The sequence below is a fragment of the Colletotrichum karsti genome (assembly GCF_011947395.1).
Source record: "Colletotrichum karsti strain CkLH20 chromosome Unknown Scaffold31, whole genome shotgun sequence".
NCBI classification, from domain to species: Eukaryota; Fungi; Ascomycota; class Sordariomycetes; order Glomerellales; family Glomerellaceae; genus Colletotrichum; species Colletotrichum karsti.
The window spans coordinates 63059-81019 of NW_024065931.1; the positions used below are offsets into that span (position 1 = coordinate 63059).

At 50.6% G+C, this 17961-nt stretch overlaps 4 protein-coding genes across 4 annotated transcripts; 2 read left to right on the plus strand and 2 right to left on the minus strand.

The window, feature by feature from the left end:
- Positions 1-223: 223 nt before the first annotated feature.
- Positions 224-1684, plus strand: CkaCkLH20_08918 (extracellular exo-polygalacturonase; the record flags this gene model as incomplete). The annotated part of the gene is made up of 4 exons (XM_038891633.1): positions 224-586; positions 646-1149; positions 1197-1403; positions 1463-1684. 4 exons carry the CDS (start codon positions 224-226, stop codon positions 1682-1684), a joined length of 1296 nt encoding a protein of 431 aa, XP_038742920.1.
- Positions 1685-1828: 144 nt separating this feature from the next.
- On the minus strand, positions 1829-3671 carry CkaCkLH20_08919 (benzoate 4-monooxygenase cytochrome p450; the record flags this gene model as incomplete). The annotated part of the gene is made up of 5 exons (XM_038891634.1): positions 1829-2457; positions 2523-2882; positions 2945-3188; positions 3242-3414; positions 3491-3671. 5 exons carry the CDS (start codon positions 3669-3671, stop codon positions 1829-1831), a joined length of 1587 nt encoding a protein of 528 aa, XP_038742921.1.
- Positions 3672-5701: 2030 nt separating this feature from the next.
- Positions 5702-7264, plus strand: CkaCkLH20_08920 (uncharacterized protein; the record flags this gene model as incomplete). Its single annotated transcript, XM_038891635.1, has 6 exons — positions 5702-5848; positions 5904-6159; positions 6400-6517; positions 6577-6641; positions 6708-6760; positions 6815-7264. The coding sequence occupies 6 exons, from the start codon at positions 5702-5704 to the stop codon at positions 7262-7264; spliced, it is 1089 nt and encodes a 362-aa protein (XP_038742922.1).
- A 269-nt stretch (positions 7265-7533) lies between these two features.
- On the minus strand, positions 7534-17641 carry CkaCkLH20_08921 (uncharacterized protein; the record flags this gene model as incomplete). Its single annotated transcript, XM_038891636.1, has 10 exons — positions 7534-7684; positions 7739-7862; positions 7922-8618; positions 8683-9071; positions 9153-9240; positions 12541-13153; positions 13891-14153; positions 14244-15761; positions 17249-17380; positions 17438-17641. 10 exons carry the CDS (start codon positions 17639-17641, stop codon positions 7534-7536), a joined length of 4179 nt encoding a protein of 1392 aa, XP_038742923.1.
- Positions 17642-17961: the final 320 nt, after the last annotated feature.

Sequence of the window (17961 nt, forward strand, 5' to 3'; positions counted from 1 at the left end):
TATCCGCGACCCATGCATCCTTGACAACTCAAATCACTAAGCTACGATAGGCTTCAGTGCCAACCCTTTCGCGACCCCTCAAAATGGAGCCATGAATCGGGCGAAGCTTTGTGGCGTTTATAACACCCGCCTTGGCTCCCGGTCCCCCTCTGCGACGTTGGAGATCCAACGGTTGACGTTCATCGCTTCTTCGTCCTGATCTCGGTCTCCGATCGCCGCCATCATGCTGTACCGTCATCTCCTGCCTCTGGCTTTCTGCCTCGCGGCCCCCGCGGCCGCGGACACCGCCAAAGCAACCAGGTGTGTCATGGTGCCCTCCAAGGGCGACGTGTCGGACTCGCCAGCCATCGCCGAGGCGTTCGAGAAGTGCGCCAGCAACGCCGAGATCGTCTTCCCTGCCGGCGCCGAGTTCAAAGTCTACGAGCCTCTCGTCGCCAAGCTGAACAACGTGGTCATCAACGTCCAGGGAAACCTCAGTCTCTCGCAAGACATCCCGGCTGTTCAGAAGCTGGTCGAGGCCAAGGGTGGTTCGCTCACGTGGTTCCAGATCGGAGGCACCAACGTGCAATGGATCGGCTCGTCTGATGTATGCGTCTCATTCCGAACTTGAAATTTCGCACAGTCTGCTGATCAACTGCGAAATAGCCTCATTCCGGATGGATCAAGTCTCACGGACAGGCGTGGTGGGATCTCAACAAGCCCGGTGAGGCGGGCACTCCCAACCGCCCTCATCTCATGCAGTTCAACGTCAACGGTGGTGTCATGAAGAACATGAAGTCGCTCAAGCCCATTGGCTGGAACTTCTCCATCAAGGGCAAGAACATCACCATCTCCGACACCGTCATCGACGCACGGTCTTCGAGCAGCAACTTCCCCTTCAACACTGACGGCTTCGATGTTGGCGCCACGGATGTGACCATCACCAACAGCAACATCTTCAACGGTGACGATGCGATTGCTATCAACGACGGCGCCCACAACGTCCTGTTCAAGAACGCGACAATCGGCTTCGAGACTCACGGCATGAGTGTTGGCTCTCTCGGATCGAAGCCTGCCTCACCTGCTGATGTGCAGAACATCCGTTTTGAGGATGTCACTGTCAAGGGTGGCCTCTATGCCGCTCGCTTCAAGAGCTGGATTGGCGGACAGGTAAGTTTCCGGCTTCATAGTCTGGAAGTATGTCTAATTTGCCGCAGGGATTGGCAAAGAACATCACCTGGAGCAATATCCGGGTCGACAACGTGACTTTCCCCATTTTCGTCACCCAGACCTACTTCAATCAAGCCAGCGCTGGCGGCGAGAGACCCAACAACTCATCCGTGATGATGGAGGACTTTACCTGGGAGCACTTCTCCGGCAACATCAACACCTTCAACCCGGGTGATGGATCCTGCACCTCAAACGTGAGTCATTACAGAACGTCCACGCACATTATTCGAGACCGCTGACATCTTGTCCACAGCCCTGCTGGTACAACGTTGGCCTGACCAGTCTTTCCCACACGGAAGCTGTCATTGTGGAGTGCAACACCGAGAAGTCGTGCAAGAACTTCCAGACCAGGGACATCAAGCTTCAGCCCCAGGACAAGAGCGCGGCGAAGATTATTTGCATGAAAGCGATGCCGGATCTCAACCCGAACTTGGGTTTCGAGTGCACTAACGGCACATTTTCTGCAACCAACTAGAGACTGAATTAGAGGCTGTAATTGAGATTTCAAACTGGCGATATTGGTGTTTGCTGAACCATCACGTGATGAATATTGGAGTCTGGAAAGCTATGGAGATATCTCAAAGAACTGACTTCCAAAGCAGTCCTTTTACCATTTCAATTACTTCTTCGGCGCTCTGCGCTTCAACTTGCAGACAACGCCCTTCGTCCGGTAAAACCACCGCGAACTCGTCCACCACTTCTCCTGAGGATCAACAAGCTCAATCTCAAACTTCGATACAAGCGACGGCACAACCTTGTACACCTCCATCAGACTCAAGTTCCTGCCCAAACAAATCCTCGAGCCGCCCCCGAACGTGATGTCCGCCGCGTTCCACCGCCTCATGCGCAGCTTATATGCCTCATCATCCTCGCCGTCCTGCTGCAGCCAGCGCTCGGGCCTGTACTCGTCCGCGTCGGCTCCGTAGACGTCCTTGTTGCGCCCGACGATGTACGGGTTCATGCCGACGAGGGAGCCGCCGGGGACGACGGATCCGTCGGGGAGGGTGAGACCGGTGCTGGGCACGATGCGCTCCATTGTCATCGACACGGCGGGGTGGTAGCGTGTGGTCTCGCGGCAGACGGCTTCGAGGTAGGGCAGGGCGCGGGCGGCGGCGTAGGGGGCGGGTTTGTCGGCGGGGATGTTGGCCAGGATTTCTGATTCGAGGCGTTTCCAGATTTGAGGATTCTTGAGGCAGTAGTAGAACAGCGCGCGCATCGTGATGGCGGTAGTGTCGGCGCCGGCGATCACTGTTTGCAATGTTAGACAATGGAATGCTCTTCGTTCATGAGTTGCAGGGCAGGCAAGTGCTCACGGTTGAGGAGGAGGTATCCGATAATGGTGCCCTCGTGAACAATCTCGGGATGAGTGCTCTTGGAGTCGATGAAGTACTGCAGGAAGTCTGGCTTCTCCGGCACAAAGTTCTTGTCCTCGCCCTTGAGTCTGGCAGTGAGGTTTTCCACAGCGATTCTCGTGACGTTGGAGATATTAGGAGGTCCGAGAGGGTATACCGGGTTCTTGTCGAGCCAATGATCCATCCAGGGCATCTGTCCGCAGAGTCCAAGATAATCGATCGATTGATCTCCAATGGCAAGTGTGCCGTCGAAGTCGCGACCTTCGTCCATGTATCCGAACTTCTTACTGAACGTTACCGCGCCAAGGAAATCCCACGCGTCTCAAAGAGAGTGATTGTTAACAACAGCTAGTCTCGACTGTCCCAGATGGTAGTTGACTTACAGAAAGCCAACCAGTCCCCAAACTCGCAGGTCTTTCCGGTGTCCACGAAGCGACGTTCGAGGTGGTCGCAGAAGTCGTTTATGACCCGATCCATGTGCGGCTCCATAGCCAGAACGCTAGGCACGGAGTAGTGTCGCACCACAGGCCGCTTCAATCTAGCATGTTCAACATTGTCCGTCTCCGAGAACATGTGATATGTGATCTTTCCATTGATAATGGAGCTGCTGTTCTTATAGAAATCAGACTGGCAAGCATCAGCGTTTCTACTCGAGCCAAATGAGCTATTATGTGGCATACCTTAGTCCACTTGCCGTCGGTACTGTAGATGGCCTTGACAAGATCAGGGATATCGATATCCAAAAGATTTGGACCGAGCCGTACGATGGGGCCGTACTTTTCGTGCAGTTTCTTCATCTTGGGGGCATAGTTGGCGTCGATGACGTGCCAGAGCCGCCACAGATTAGTCCATCCTGTCAAAAAGGTCAGTCTGGGCTCTAGACGCCCCTTCCTTGAACGAAGACCAAGGGCGAAGATTTCAAATCTTACCTGCGAGGAACGGTCCAGGATACTTCTTCAAAGGAGACGTCTGCCAGGAAACTAGAAACCAAAGAAAGCAGGTAACAATAGGCGCCAAAATTCCAATGCTAGTCTTGTGAGTTTGTGCGTTGCTCAGAAGAGTGTCCCAGGAGGACGAGGTCCCGTTGGCAGGGAAAGGCACCGTGTCCATGGCGTATCAACCTCGTCGTTGCTGAAGCAAAGTCAAGATTCCACGACTCGTGCTACGGCAAGAAACTTGAAAGGAAGGGAAGGGGCAAATAAAAACGAGGGGATTGGAAAATAACCATGTGTCATCAGGCGCCGGAAGCAGTATGCAGCAGTTGATGGGGCCTGGAGCTGTTGACCTGCTGCACCCTGGCCACGTTGGTGTTGTTGGTTACAATCGCAACGCTACCCTGTCATCCAAGACTCCTCAGCTCACCGATGTTCATTAAGGATATGCGGGGACCCTAGCCAGAGACTAGGCATGGTACGCATAACGAAGTTTACTTGGATGGAATGAGAAATGCACATGAGCGGCAGAGGTTTACGACTGCATCCGCATGTGATGAGCATCTGCGCTTGCAGTTGTATTCATAATTCACTCTTGAAGGAATCGCGCTTGAGAAGGTGTACTCGGAATCGTTGATTTGTACCGTCAATGGGTTGAATTGTCTGCACTGAATCCTACGAAACCTTTCAATAGACATGCTCCTTAACATAAGATCATTAATGCTATCATACCATGGATACATGTGGTGATGGATTAGAGAGGCAGTAACAAGTCCTGCGCCATCACATATCGCTTTTTCTGCAGGCTGGACGCCAAGAAGCACCAACGTTGAACAGATGCCGTTGGGACCAGGATCCGCTACCCGGGCGGCACACCCGTCGCGTCAACCCGCTAGGTGATCTATACTTTATCTAGACCTTCAATGTAACCAGCGAGTCTAAACGATGAACAGAATCCAAAGAATTATGTCTCCCGTTTTCGTACTCCACACGCCAAACCACTTGGCGCATCCTCGGGCTTGGCTCAGACCCGCCGGCCAGTGGATTTGATTATTTAACGGGGAGAATTGGCTTTCCTCCGGTTGGTCGTAATTGACTGTGATGCTGTTGTTCCAACGTTCGTCTGTTGGTCGCAGACAGGCACAGTCATTTTGACGATGAAAATGTGGCGATGACAACGCTCTTGGGATGAACTAGTGCTCGACTGAGAAGGTGAAGGATCTTGAACGACGAATCCCTACCGTAGACTTTTTCCTCCAGCGTCCGCTTCCCCGTCTCTAAATCCTCCAGGCCATCCGTTATGATTGACAAATGGTTATGTCAAAGACGACGATGAAGACGAAGGCAGAGACAAGGATAAGACAAAACGGCTGGAACCCGGAAAGTACATGTAGCCAGGCGTCTACGATAGCACCAACAACAGTTTACGTATTTGCATATGACATCCTTGAAAATGTGACGGGTTTCTTTCCATTTTTGAAATTACAGCTGGAGGACTACACCAGTGTTTTTGTTGTTCTGCGAGAGTAGGATCCGAGTGATGGATAACTCCCAACTTCAGTGTCTTACGCCATCGGCTCTCTTTCTTCACGTTGCAGAATTCAGACCCAGGATACCGGAAATGACAGAAATATACGAGCTGCACACCAACGCCAAGTAATCACAACTGATTCTGGCGCAATGTCAAGGCGCGGCCCGACTAGGGGGTGCGAGAAATTCGTCATGAACCCCGGAGACTCGAGCTCGGGACCCTTGTACACCAGCTTAACTCGAGTCCGTTGGAACCACAGGCTCATGAAAATGTGACTGCAACTGTGCTCGCTGGTCGCTCGAGGAAGAGTAACGACTGGACGATCCCAAGGCATTTGCCCGCTGGGGTTTTCAAACAGCGAGCCCAAGGTAGCAAAAATGCCTAACAAGAGCATTGGGATATGCTCATACCCTGCTGCTCTGTTGGCAACACAGTATCCCAGAGACTGGATGTAGGGGGGAGGGGGCTTATGTCTTTTTCTTACCGTTCCTGCTTTTCAGGTGCTACTGGAATAATACTGCGTCCCACTCGTTTGAACGCCTTCGCTGAGCTCCATAAACCATTCTGTGGTTTCACACTCCCTTCGACGACAATTCAGCTTTCTTCTTGAGTCTTCACTTGCAAACCGGATTTCTCTGAGGAAGACAGCAGGGAGGGAAAACTTTTGAGTCCGAGACATGTTTGGCGGAGATGCGATCTGGGCCTTGCCCGTCATGTGGCTTCTGACGGGGTTGGTTTTCTTCTTTTTGGTTCTACGACTCTACACCCGTATCGTATGTGTTGCTTCATACGGCGTTGATGACCACATCTACATTGTGGCGTTTGTAAGTTCGACTGGATGCTGTATTAGGAAGAATCGGTGAAGCTGACGTATCCTAGGTTTTCTTGTTGATCTTCAACGTTTTCATCCACCTTTCAGCCAACTACGGATTCGGGCAGACCATGGACGAGATCGGGAATATGGACGATGTTACGAAAGCTACATTATACGAATGCATCGGCCAAGCCTTTGCAATTGTCGGAATGGCCATTGCAAAGTGGTCGATGGGATTCTTCCTATTGCGCTTGGTGACTGTGAAATGGCAAACGACCGCCATTTGGGTTGCGATGGTGACCGTCGGCCTGGCATCTATTGGTAAGTTGGCACAAGGAAAACATAATGCCGGAAAGACTCTATTCGTCCTACTAACTGGTTTCTCAGCCCAGGTACTATGCTTTTGGCTGTCCTGCGTACCTTTAGCCTTCGTCTATGATCGTCGAATCGAAGGGGGACACTGTCCGATTGACACGAGGCCAACTTCCTACATCTTGTGTGGTAGGAGCATCTGTTACTCTCCTCGTTCTCGATTTTACATGTTAACCCAGCGGAAATAAGTTTCAACGATCTTGGTGGACACGTTCTTTGCAATTTTCCCATGGGTATTCATCTGGAAGCTGCAAATGCCGAAGCGAGAGAAGATCACCATTGCAGCAAGCATGAGTTTTGGGTTGATGTAAGTTGAGTTCTGAATACATTTCAACTGATTTTGAACGCTGACATGAGTACCTGAAGCGCTGCTGCTGCCGGCATCAAGCGAACAGTCGAAGTCGAGGGCTTATACACAATGAACTATCTGAGTAAGTTTTCTGTTACAGGCAGCTTAAAAGCTTTTAGTGAAAGATTCTAACTTTCTGCTTTTGTAGAAGATAGTGTCGGATTGATCGTTTGGTCAGCTGCCGAAATGGCCATCACCATGGTAAGCTCAGGGGCCTTCCTCCCACCTTCGTATCACAAGTACTTATTCCAACAGATCTGTGTCGGCATTCCTGTTTGCAGGCCTCTGTACAAGCACTTGTTCTCTCACTTTACATCTCAAAACGCAAGTGCAGGCTACCAGAAACAAAACGAAGAAAGAACCTCATCTTCGGTTGCACTGAGGACCATCGGTGGAGGTCTCATTGGTGCAGACGGTCGATCGTTGCCTCCGAGCAAGAACAGCACAGCGAACAAATCAGATAACAAGTCTGACTCAGATGATGTTAGCTTCACGGAAGTTCAACTTGGGATCGGAGGCAGCTTCACAAAGACTCGAGTAGACGGAGGTAGCAGGATGATGCATAACACTTCGGATGAAGAGATACTTGGAGAAGAGTTCAGGCAAAGCCAAAAGATTAAAAAGGATGGTGGAAGTAGGGCTACGCCGGAAGCCGCGTCGGGAGGGATCACTGTGACTGAAACCTATAAGGTTGAACGGTCCTAAATGGGCGTTTTCGCATGCGAACAGAAACCGACACTGGCTTCAGCCGGTGAACAGGGGGGAGAAATTCGACTTTGGGTTTCCATGTTTAGACAAGCAATCGCATTACAACCACTAGACTAGTCAGGTTTTAGTCCTCAATACGACTTGAATTCGTTTGCCACAATCTGTCAATCTCCCGCCTAGATTGAGAGAAGCTAGTATCGTTGACCCGTTGAATCGTTGAACAGCTCTGGCAGCAGGAGGTTGGACGTTCATAGCTTGATTCCAGTCTACGGTTTGGGTAGCTTGAAACCGCCTGGAAGCAACAGATCAAATGTTCCTTGAGCATCGTACATTTGTTTCACCTCACGAAGCCTGCTGAGGCTTTCCTGCCCATATGTCGAAATCGGTTCTTGTCCAACTCCAGCGTCGTTGAGAAATCTGCACAAGTTAACTTCAAATTTCTAAAGAATCACGTTTGGTGATGCGACTTACAGAAACGGATCGTACAACCCAAGCTTTTGGGACAAGTCATGCAACCGGTCGACGACACGCTGCCCTGCCGCCTGTACGAGCGCGTCGTCTGTCTCGTTGAGCCAGCTGTTGGCCATTACCGCCCCTGTGCAAGTATCAGTCATCTTATCCGTCCATGGCCTCGCGACGAGAAGGGGGTCTTACAAATCATTGGGCCTCTATCTTCCGTCAAGCCCAGAGCGTTGCCGCCTCGGATATGCCCTTCCCTAATGTTACGCTTGGTAATGGGTTGGATTTCAATGACCCCAGAAAACCCAATAACCTTAGAAAAAGCCTCGGCGAACTCTTCCTCGAAGGCCGACTTCATTCCGTTGAGAATTTTCACACTGCTTCGGAAGGAGACCACACGCAATTCGTATCTCAACCCGTATGGGACAGGGGTCTTCGTTTTCTCAGCGAATGACATAATGGACATCTTGGTGCTGGAGGCCTGGTTGAGCGGCAGGTTTGCGAAATCTTGCAGGGCTGGTGGGAGAACAAAGGCAGACCCCGTTGCGTTGCTCCATCCATCGTTTGGCGCAGGAAGGAGAGTTGAAGAAAGAGATATGAGAATCTCAGGACTCCTACCCGAAACCCATTGTAGCTTCGGCGCAATACCCATATCGTCGGCCGTCTCATGGTCTGCCCGAAGCGTCATGAAATTGTTAATAGCGACGGCCACCTCATCCCAACCACTCATATTGATAGACTGGACGCCAGTGTATATCATCGAGTCATTATGCGTGTACAAGTCGAACCTTGTGACGATACCGAAGTTGCTCGAACCGCCTTTCAGCGCCCAGAAGAGATCCGGATGCGAAGATTGGTTGGCGTCCACGATCCTGCCTCCGGCTAGGACAACCTACCGAATCTGTGTGAGTCGGTTGACTGGATTTCAGCTTACGAAGTGTAGAATTCCGTCTTACCTGGAAATTCTTGACATTGTCACAAGCGAATCCTCGCTTACCCGAAAACGTGGACAGCCCGCCACCCAGAGTCAGCCCAGAGACACCCACGACTGCCACACGACCACCGACTACAGCCAAGCCTTCTGGGAGGAGGAAGTCAAAGACGTTCCCCCATCTCTGTCCTGCCCCGACAGAGACGAAACCGTCCTGGAGTGACATTTCAGACAGATCTGTCAAAGCCAGTAGGATCTCACCCTCAATGCTAGACGCAGCGCGATTTGCCATATGTCCGCCTCCCCGAACAGCAAATTTACAGTCATGCTGTTCGAAAAGATTCAACGCATCGGAGACGATCTCTGCCGAGGCCGGCGTGAACACGCATGCGGGCTGAAGTCTCGAGGTGTTTGCTGGTTTTGCATCATGTTAGAGAGGCACCACCACCGGACCATTCTTCTAGCTCGTACAATCAGAGAGAATAGTGAACTTACACCAAAATGCCGTCTGAGATTCCTCGACGTAACGAGCAGTGCCCGGCAGGAATACATGAGTTGGGTACTGGACACCAAGCATTGAGCACTGGGGAGTATTTGTGGTTAGTTTTCGAGAATACGATGGCCTAAGAGATCAAGCTTGATAATGATACTGACACATCTGTCGTCTGTGGAAGCTTGCGACGCAAAAACTCCCAATATCAGAAGTAAGGCAATATGACGGAATGACATTGTAGGGGTGTAGCTTTGGAGGTTGTTGGTACGCTATCAGTTGCGGTAGAATTTGAGATGCATTAAGAAGCCAGAGCCATTTTCAACAGAGACAACTTCTTTAATATCACTTCTAAGTTGCACTTCGTCTGGCAGATCAGTTCTACGATTGGCACAGCGGTCCAAAGTGGAAGATGATCGATGGGTCGAGCCCGAGCTAGCAATACCTTCGGGGCTGTGTTGTACGAGTTGCCCCGCAGGACTCGTAGTAGCAAACGAGACTCTAAGCGAGGTTTACTACATTGCAACTCATGAATCCATGCTGTTGAAGATTATAAATCCCTCGGGTGGCTTTAAGACGGTCAAAAGGGATACGAGCTGTTCGGACTTACAGCCAAGACCCAGTGCGGGGATCCTCCTCCAGGTCGAATATAAGAGCCCCTTCGGTTGACACCTCGTATTGTCTTGGTTCGTTTATCGTATTCAAAAGCGAAGCAATACCCAGACTCTGGCAGTTTTGCGAGTCTTTCGTTCTCCTCCACGTCGTTGAGAGTTAAGGGACACAGCCATGGTTCAGCGAAAGCCGCATCAGAAGTCTCGAAACGGATGCATTCAGTGTAAAAAGCGGAGAGTCAAAGTAAGTACGTCTTGCGAAGGGGTGAATTTTCGTTCGGCCTGCTCAGGCCATTGGCGATGGCCATCTGCAAGGCGAATAACGCTGATCACAAAACCGAGTAGTGCAATGAGGACAGACCTTGTTGGAATTGCGTACGACGAAACGAAACGTGCAGCCTCGACGAAACCAGTAACTCGACAAGGGAGGGTTCATTTTCCTACGGTTTCTTCGAGCCGAGGCCTCAAGACGACAATGGTGTCCCCAACGCGGAATCCCCGGCATGTCAGGACATTCCACAGTCAGTGTCATCTACTGAAAAGCTCCCCAAGGCGACAAGGCTTAAAGAGCTCTATTTGATGCATCACTACGGCGCCGTAACCTGCGAGACTATGGCCTTTATGCCTCATCAGATCGATGTCTGGAAGAAGATATTGCCGAGAGAGGCGACACGACATCCATTCCTCATGGAAGGACTGCTGTCCCTAACAGCACTTCACTGTGCACACCTAGAGCCATTGGAGAGTTGGGACTACACCGAGATTGCCATACACCATCAAATTTCCGGGATATCGGGGTACAGAGCCGCGCTCAACTGCATCAGCGAAGAAAACTACGAGGCAGTTTTCGCCTTCTCAATAATCTTGACAGTGTTAGGGTTTGCCATACCGACGGCATCCTCCGTGTCAAAACGCCAGCCCATGCGTCCGTCGGACATCATCGTATCCATATTCGAGCTCCTCAAGGGCGTTGAGATCACCACATGCGAGTACGCTGAGCCTATCAGAGTCGGAAAATTGAAAGGTCTTTTCCGTAATGTCGATCATTGGAGCAGCCATAGAGTCGCCGTGCCATGGAAACACGCGGACACCGCCATGACCAGGCTCCGTGAGCGGGCTGCTGTCGTGACCAAGTATGTGGGCACTGAGGCCCGAGACGTTTATATTTCCGCCATCGAAGATCTCACGAAGAGTTTTCGGGAAGTTGAGCATGCTGGAGCCTTTCAGTATGTCGTTGCTTGGCCGATCTTAGGTGGTAAGAATCTGGTTACTTTGCTCAAAAAAGGGGACCCAATGGCACTGCTCTTGTGGGCTCACTATGGAGTCCTGACGCTCGCCGTTCATGACCTCTGGTGGGGTAAGGGCTTTGGAGTCTGTATTATTGAGGGTCTGTGTGGTACTCTTCATTGCCTTGACCCTGAATGGGATAACTGGACTGAATGGGCTAGGCATTGTGCTTCGTTGGTCTCGTGACTGTGGCGAGCGGCGAGCCTGACCCTGGCTGTCTCATTAACGGCAGAGACAGCGAGTTCGACGACCTCTGTCTGCCATACGCAATTAATCATCATTAATTCCTCGAACTCGAACCAATCATCATATTCCTTTTGCCGGAGGGACTCCTGAAAACCAGTATACCCCCTCCCCCTGGGACCATTGACTGAAGCGTTGATCTTGCGGGTTGCGATTCCATTGATCTCAAGGATGTGAGCAAATAAGAGTTTCTGCCTTAAAGATATGAATACGAACTAGCAAGAGAATGTGGATTTTGGACTTTAAGAGTCTCTAAGGTACAGAAATGTACTACAATTAGATGTTATTTATTGAGTGTTTGGCTCTTGTTCACTTGAAAGCTTCAGCTGATCACCTCCTCCTCGGAGGCCACATACCCCAGTCATAGATGAGAGCTTCCACCGCCAGTAACATACAGCCTCCGAATACTACCAGGATCATTATGAACGGTGGCGCCGATCCCATAGCCGTTTCCATTGCCAAAAACATGTGAAGTCCAGTATATATCCCTTGGTGACTTGTATGATCCAAAATCATACCACCCATTGAAGATAATCTTGTTTGGGTAAGCTATGATCGAATAATCCATAAAGCAACGTGAACAATAGCCTATAACCTCGTTCCCGGGTCGAGTGAGTGCCAGTACGACGTCGTTACCGAAGTCGGTTGGGCCAGGACCGCTGATGGTGCAATACAGGTGTGGGCAAATTCTTTGATCCTTGAGTCGGCCAATAGAAAGCCCTTTTTCACTGACGAATGTTGATCGAGTGTATAATAAGAATCTTTCGCTGATGATTTCAGGAAAGGCTTGGAAAACAAAACTGCCCCTGAAAGTAAGCTTACAGGTGTGAGGTGACATGATTTTCCTAAGGTAATCCTGGTTGGGAGTTTGAAGTCGTGTGAGCTTGAGGGCAAGCTGGACATGTCTCTCTCGAATTTCTGGTGGAAATGCTGTCCCATGTCCGTCTACTGGACAACGGTCATAAGGTACCTTCATCCAAGGTATGTCGTCCTCGTTGATGCGATGGAGCTTATCACAAAACGCGCAGACCCAGTGATCAGGCATGACGAATGCGAGCCCAGTCAAAAATTCGGCTTTTTCAACAGAAGAAAGACCGTTGAAAATGAGCTTCCAGTCCCTCTTGATGATATTATGAAAGTCTTTGCAAGTTTGACCGAGAATGAATTTGTCGTGTAGCTCGAGATTCTCAATAATATCCAGAATCACTTCGATTGGAAGTCGGAAAAACGTCGATGTTGAGGGTTTCTTTACCTGCAAATTGGTTCGGCCATAATTCGCCATTGTGAAAGGATTCAGATTCCATCGATCTTTGACCTCAAACAAGGAGAACAGTGGGTGCAGCACGCTTGATTCCGGGGTAGCAAATCGGTCGTGCAAAGCGCGTACAACACCCTGCAGGCTGCTATCGCCTGATCCAGTGGCTTTTTCCTGTGCATCGGAAAGCAAGGTCGACTCAACTGATGAGTAGACCCAGTTCCACACGATTCGGTAACTTTTTCGGATCTCTTCGCGCTCGGCAACAGCCATCTCGTAGTCTCTGACGCGTGCTGCGTATTCTTCGCGGACGTCTCGTTCGGCGACCTGCCTCGGCAGCTGGGTATGAGATCCGGGTTCTGCCGCCTGAAGGTCTCTTGTATAACGCTCCTGGAGTTCATTTCGACGTTTTTTGATTGTTTCGTCAAGCGTCGGGGGGAGAGGAATCCGCTGCGTAGGATCCTGGGCATTGGCTGCCTTTGGGTTTATGTAGTCCCATATGCTCTGCTGGTGGGCCTGGAATTGAAGGTGTAGAATCCATCTAGGCCAGTCCTTGGCGTATTTTAGTTGCGGCGTGGTCAAGTTTGTAGTTGCCATGGGGAACGTTGCGCTGTGTAACTGCTTAGTGTTTGAAAGGCGGCAACTGTGTTCACGGAAGGAGATTGGCGAAGACCTACTTCCAGGAAGCGGTCTCTTATAGGTTTCTCATCATCTCACAAGGTACTTGGAGGCCTTGACAGAAGGTTGGTTGAAGTCATGATCACAGAACCTTATTAAACTCAGCCTCAATCTTTCTTTTCGGAACACGCGATCCCCACACTTTTACAGAAAACGGAATATGCCAATCAGAAACACCATGTTCGGGTTGCATTACGAGACACGAATCCAAGAATCTGTGGTTTTAATACATTGCGTGCTGTGCTCAATACTTTGCGTGAAAATACTTAGAAGAACAAGTAGGATGCTGTCATTCTTGATGTGAATGGACGAGAAATAAAAAGCACCACAGCTTCTGATAGCTTTTTCCGTCGAACCTAAGGATCATACAGGGGGTCCCCACCATAAATCCCCCGATGCTCCTTATTTAGATGTCCGTAACATAATTCACCCGTCTCAAACGTCGCCAGACAAATCCAACAAATATGCGTGCTGCACCTAGTACAGGTTATGTGGTTACAACCCTCCGATTTCTGTATGGGAGTCTGACACTTGGGACAGTCCCTGATACCAAAGTCCTTCTTGCACTTCTGAAACTTTTCCTCGCCTCCCGAGAGCAAATATCTCTGTTCTGCGCAGGACTTATCGGGGTGAGCGCAGTGACACGATGAGAAGATCTGCTGACCACACCTGGAACAATCGAAAACGGTCGGGCCGCCAGAGGTGGACACTCTGTACACTCGTCCGCAATCCGCTGAAGGGCAGTAGCGGAACTCGTTGGGATGTTTGTTGATGTAAGACGCGGCAGATGTGGCAAGGAGCTGTTCGAATGCAGACGTAGAGAGGTAGTCCTGCAACTCCGCCAGACTCAAAATGTAACCGCAAGTACCATCATCTGCGAGGCAGCGAACGCTGAGTCCTCCTTCATCCGTACCGGCAGATTGGCAGAAGTTCTGAAAGCAATCGGAGCAGTAGATATGCCCACATTTGGGAACCACGGGGTTCTCGGGACCCGTCCAGCACACTGAACAACAGCCACTCACGTCAGCTTGCTCGCGCGGATGTTTTCGTTTGAATGTAATGTCCATCGCAAGCTCATAAGATGAGTATGGCCCGGTTATCTCAAGCCTCATGGGTGTTGCGAGCGCGATGAGGCTCACGGCTTCCCGGCCCAGGGCATCTTCGAGAGCCTTCAAGCCACCCTGAAGAAGCCAGTTAGAAGTTTCTTCGTCAAGGCGAATGATGTGAAGCGTGAATGGGTTGTCGTTGACCTGTTGCAACAATTGCTCTGTCGCTCTGTCGATATTCTCCGAGGTGCCGTAAACTCGGATCTCATTATTCGACGGAAAACTTTGGAAGACCACATTTTGTTGGCTCTCGATGATTTCGAAGACCTTGCGTGCGGTAGCCCTGTTATTGAACAAAGGGCTCCAAAGAGACTTGTCGGAGTTTCTTTCCTTCACACCCTCGCCCCGGAACATCAAACCTAGTTCCTCCTCCAATGCTGCGAGCTCGTCACGATCCTCGCATTCCAATCTCAATGTTGAAAATTTGCTCCCTGCGGACGCGGGGAACAGCTTGAACTCCACCGGGCGATCTTGAGACGTTCTGAAGTCTTCAATGAGAGCGTCAAAGAGGTGGACCGGAAACTTCCAATGCATAGAGAAGATCTGCGTAACCGCAAGCCTGCAACGTCCGTTGAAAGGAAGTGGACTGTTGTGGAGCGTCTGTGCCGCTTCTTCTGCGTCTTCTTCACTTGCGAAACGGGCCATCGCCCTCTGGTCCCGTGTTGCTGGCTGAGGGTCAGGGGTCAGGCGCATTTCGAGAGATCCAACACTTGCAAGCAGTGCTTCAACCATGGCTACCTCGTCTGTCTCGTAAGAATCATCCATGTTTCCGTAAAAGTCGACAATTAGTGGCCGAAGACCGCGTGGAATAGTCTCGATGATATGCTTAGTTGAAGCCGCCAGGGGGACCCAAAGCATGAGCATCGAATGTTCTCTCGGCATGTCGTCGAGCTCTTCTTGTCGCACACAGGATACAGCCGAGCGGAGAACGGTGTAAGTCCCTTTGACAAACTTCTCTCTAGCGTCTTCCTTATCCAAGGCCGATTTGAAGGTCAAATGAGCCATCTGAGCCAGCTTTGGCCACGAACAGAGGACCTTCCTGCCCTTTACTCCATGATCTGCACCATCCTCAGAAACTGGACCTCGGGCTTTGTGGATCCTGGCCTCTATTCTGGACAACGCTCCCAGCTGTCGTGCTCCAGCTTCTGCAATCTTGGTGCACAATGCATGAGCAAAGTGTTGATCCTTGACTCTGATGATGGCACTCCTTAGGTTTGGTCCTTGTGGCCTGACTCTGATGCAAGTGACGGGAATTTTGAAACCAAAGTCTTGAAGAAGCTCGAAAACCGTCATCAGATTGCTCCCGGAAGGTAAGTTGCGTAATTTCGCCGTCGAGAAGTCTGATGGCAGTTGAATTTTGTAGATCGATGCGCCGTCTTTGAAGTAGAACCAGGCTCCGATAAGCTCTCGAACACATGCTCTCGTAGACTGCGTCTATAAATATGTCAGTACGCGTGTTTCTAGAGTTATCAAGACCATGGATACTCACAGCCAATTTGTCTGAAGAGCCCACAGCAGTATTGAAGTCCCCGGCGTGGGAAAATAGGCAGTCGCTTCCCTTCAGACAACGTCCTTTGGCGAAGAATGTGCACGGCACTGCCTTGGAAGAAGCCAGGATGTGCGGAAATTTGCATTTGTTTCCGTTGCGACAGTGGCCTCGGAGGAAGAAGACACATGATACCTGATGATCTAGCTCGGATGATGCTTTCGCTTTGTCGAGCAGACGCTCCGAATGAGAGAATCTGCAGGTGTTGCCTCTTGCGCAGTGTCCCATGAGGAAGTACTTGCAAGCCAGTGTGCCTTTTGCGAGTGGCCCTTCTGTTGCATCGCATATATTGGTCGCTTCGTCGTGAGTAAAGGTACAGTTCGATCCTGCTCGGCAGAGTCCTCTGCCGTGGAAACGGCAGTTGACCGTTCTTACTGGCATGTTGTACTCGACTCGTTGTCGCTCTGATGTCAGCACATGCCTTTCAGGCTTCGACTTTACCCTCGAGTCGGCGGCGAAGACATTTCATCGCTGCCGTTTGCATCCCCTATCAAGGGTCGTTGATTACACATACGGAGCGGCATAACGTAATTGCTACGCTTCGAAACTGCAAACAAAAAGAAAGTTGTTGAGACCCGAAACACTATCGATGAGCCAATCATCTTCGTCATTGGTGGCTCATGCGGGATGCCGACCAGGAGGGCTCGAGATGGCCAACAGCATGGAAAAGGGGCATTTGGATGCAAACACCGCTCTGCAGTTGGGCATTAATGACGTATCGGAGGTAGTCCTGCGGCACTGTCCTCGCCATGAGTCATTCTGATCTGTCAACCCTTAGAAAAGACTTCTAGGCCAGACAAATAATGAGCAGTCTTCTGCAAAGTTACCCAGTTGAGTGCAGACTTAGCTTCGTTATTTGGGCGGATTGCGACGGCCCCAGCGTCTCGGGGCCGTAGTTTCCCGTCCGGCCCCACCCTTTCCGTTCTTCCCGGTAAAGACCCACTTGCGGGACGGGCTGGTGCCGGTATTGGACTAATTGCAGACGGAAAGCGCAGAACAGTAACAATCGCAACCAAATTAATTCAATTTTTATGCAAAACGGTCCAATATCTTCTTAGATTAGAGACCTGCGCCCGTGAATGAGAAATTTGGAGGCAGCTGAAGTTGACTTTCTTTTTCCCCGCGCGTTAAGGAGGAAAACATAAAAAAGAACGGAGAGAAATTGGAGCGGAAAAAGCTATTGACTGAAAGTTCGAAAACCTTCCCCTCACGAGCAGAGCACTACAATCAATGGGGACTGTGTTCTTCTTACAAGTGATGGGAAGAGAGGCAATCGAATTAGTTAATGCAACGATGGCTGAGCAAGATCTATTTCATGTTGCCATAGGCACTGCACTGGTGGCGTTCCTTCTTCCAGCCGTCAATCATCTTCAACAGCCTTGGCGAGCCTCTCTCTGATAGTCGCGGTGAATCCTTCGCCATCCTTCACGTTGTTTACAGCAACCGTCTTGTCCCTTGACTTCAATCCCTGGGTGATGGTGAGATCCGATTTGGGTAGTCCCAGCACCTTGATCAATTAGCATGCGGGGCGATGGAGGATAAATTCATATGAATGCAGGCTAACCTCGCTCAGTAGCTTCACAACGGCCTTGTTCGCCTCGCCTTCTCGCGCCTGCGCTGCGACGCACAATTCGACCGTCGCGTCGGTCAGGGCAGTCACGCCCTCGCGAACGCGCGAGGCACCGGGCTTGACATGACACTGAAGGTACAGGGTCCCCAATGGCGACTTCTTGGTGCCCGCGACGAACCGGATCGCTGAGGACGCCATGATGGTTGGTCGTGATCAAGGCTGAGTTGAAGTCTGTGATGTGAAGTGGGTTAAGTTGTGGGGAAGTGTTACAGTTTGGATGACGAAGCCTAAAGATGCTCCGTTGCAACACGCTATTGGACGCTGACAGTTGCAAACTTACCTAGACAACCTACAAAAATTTGGAGTAACTAGTTCTTGAAGTAACCACGCCAGCGTTAAGAAAGTAATCGGGCGCAATTAGTGCTTGCACCCGAGTTCGCTAACTGGCACAATCACTTGAAATATCTCATTCTCACGAAAATGGTGAATGTGTCATGATTCTATTTGTATTGATAATA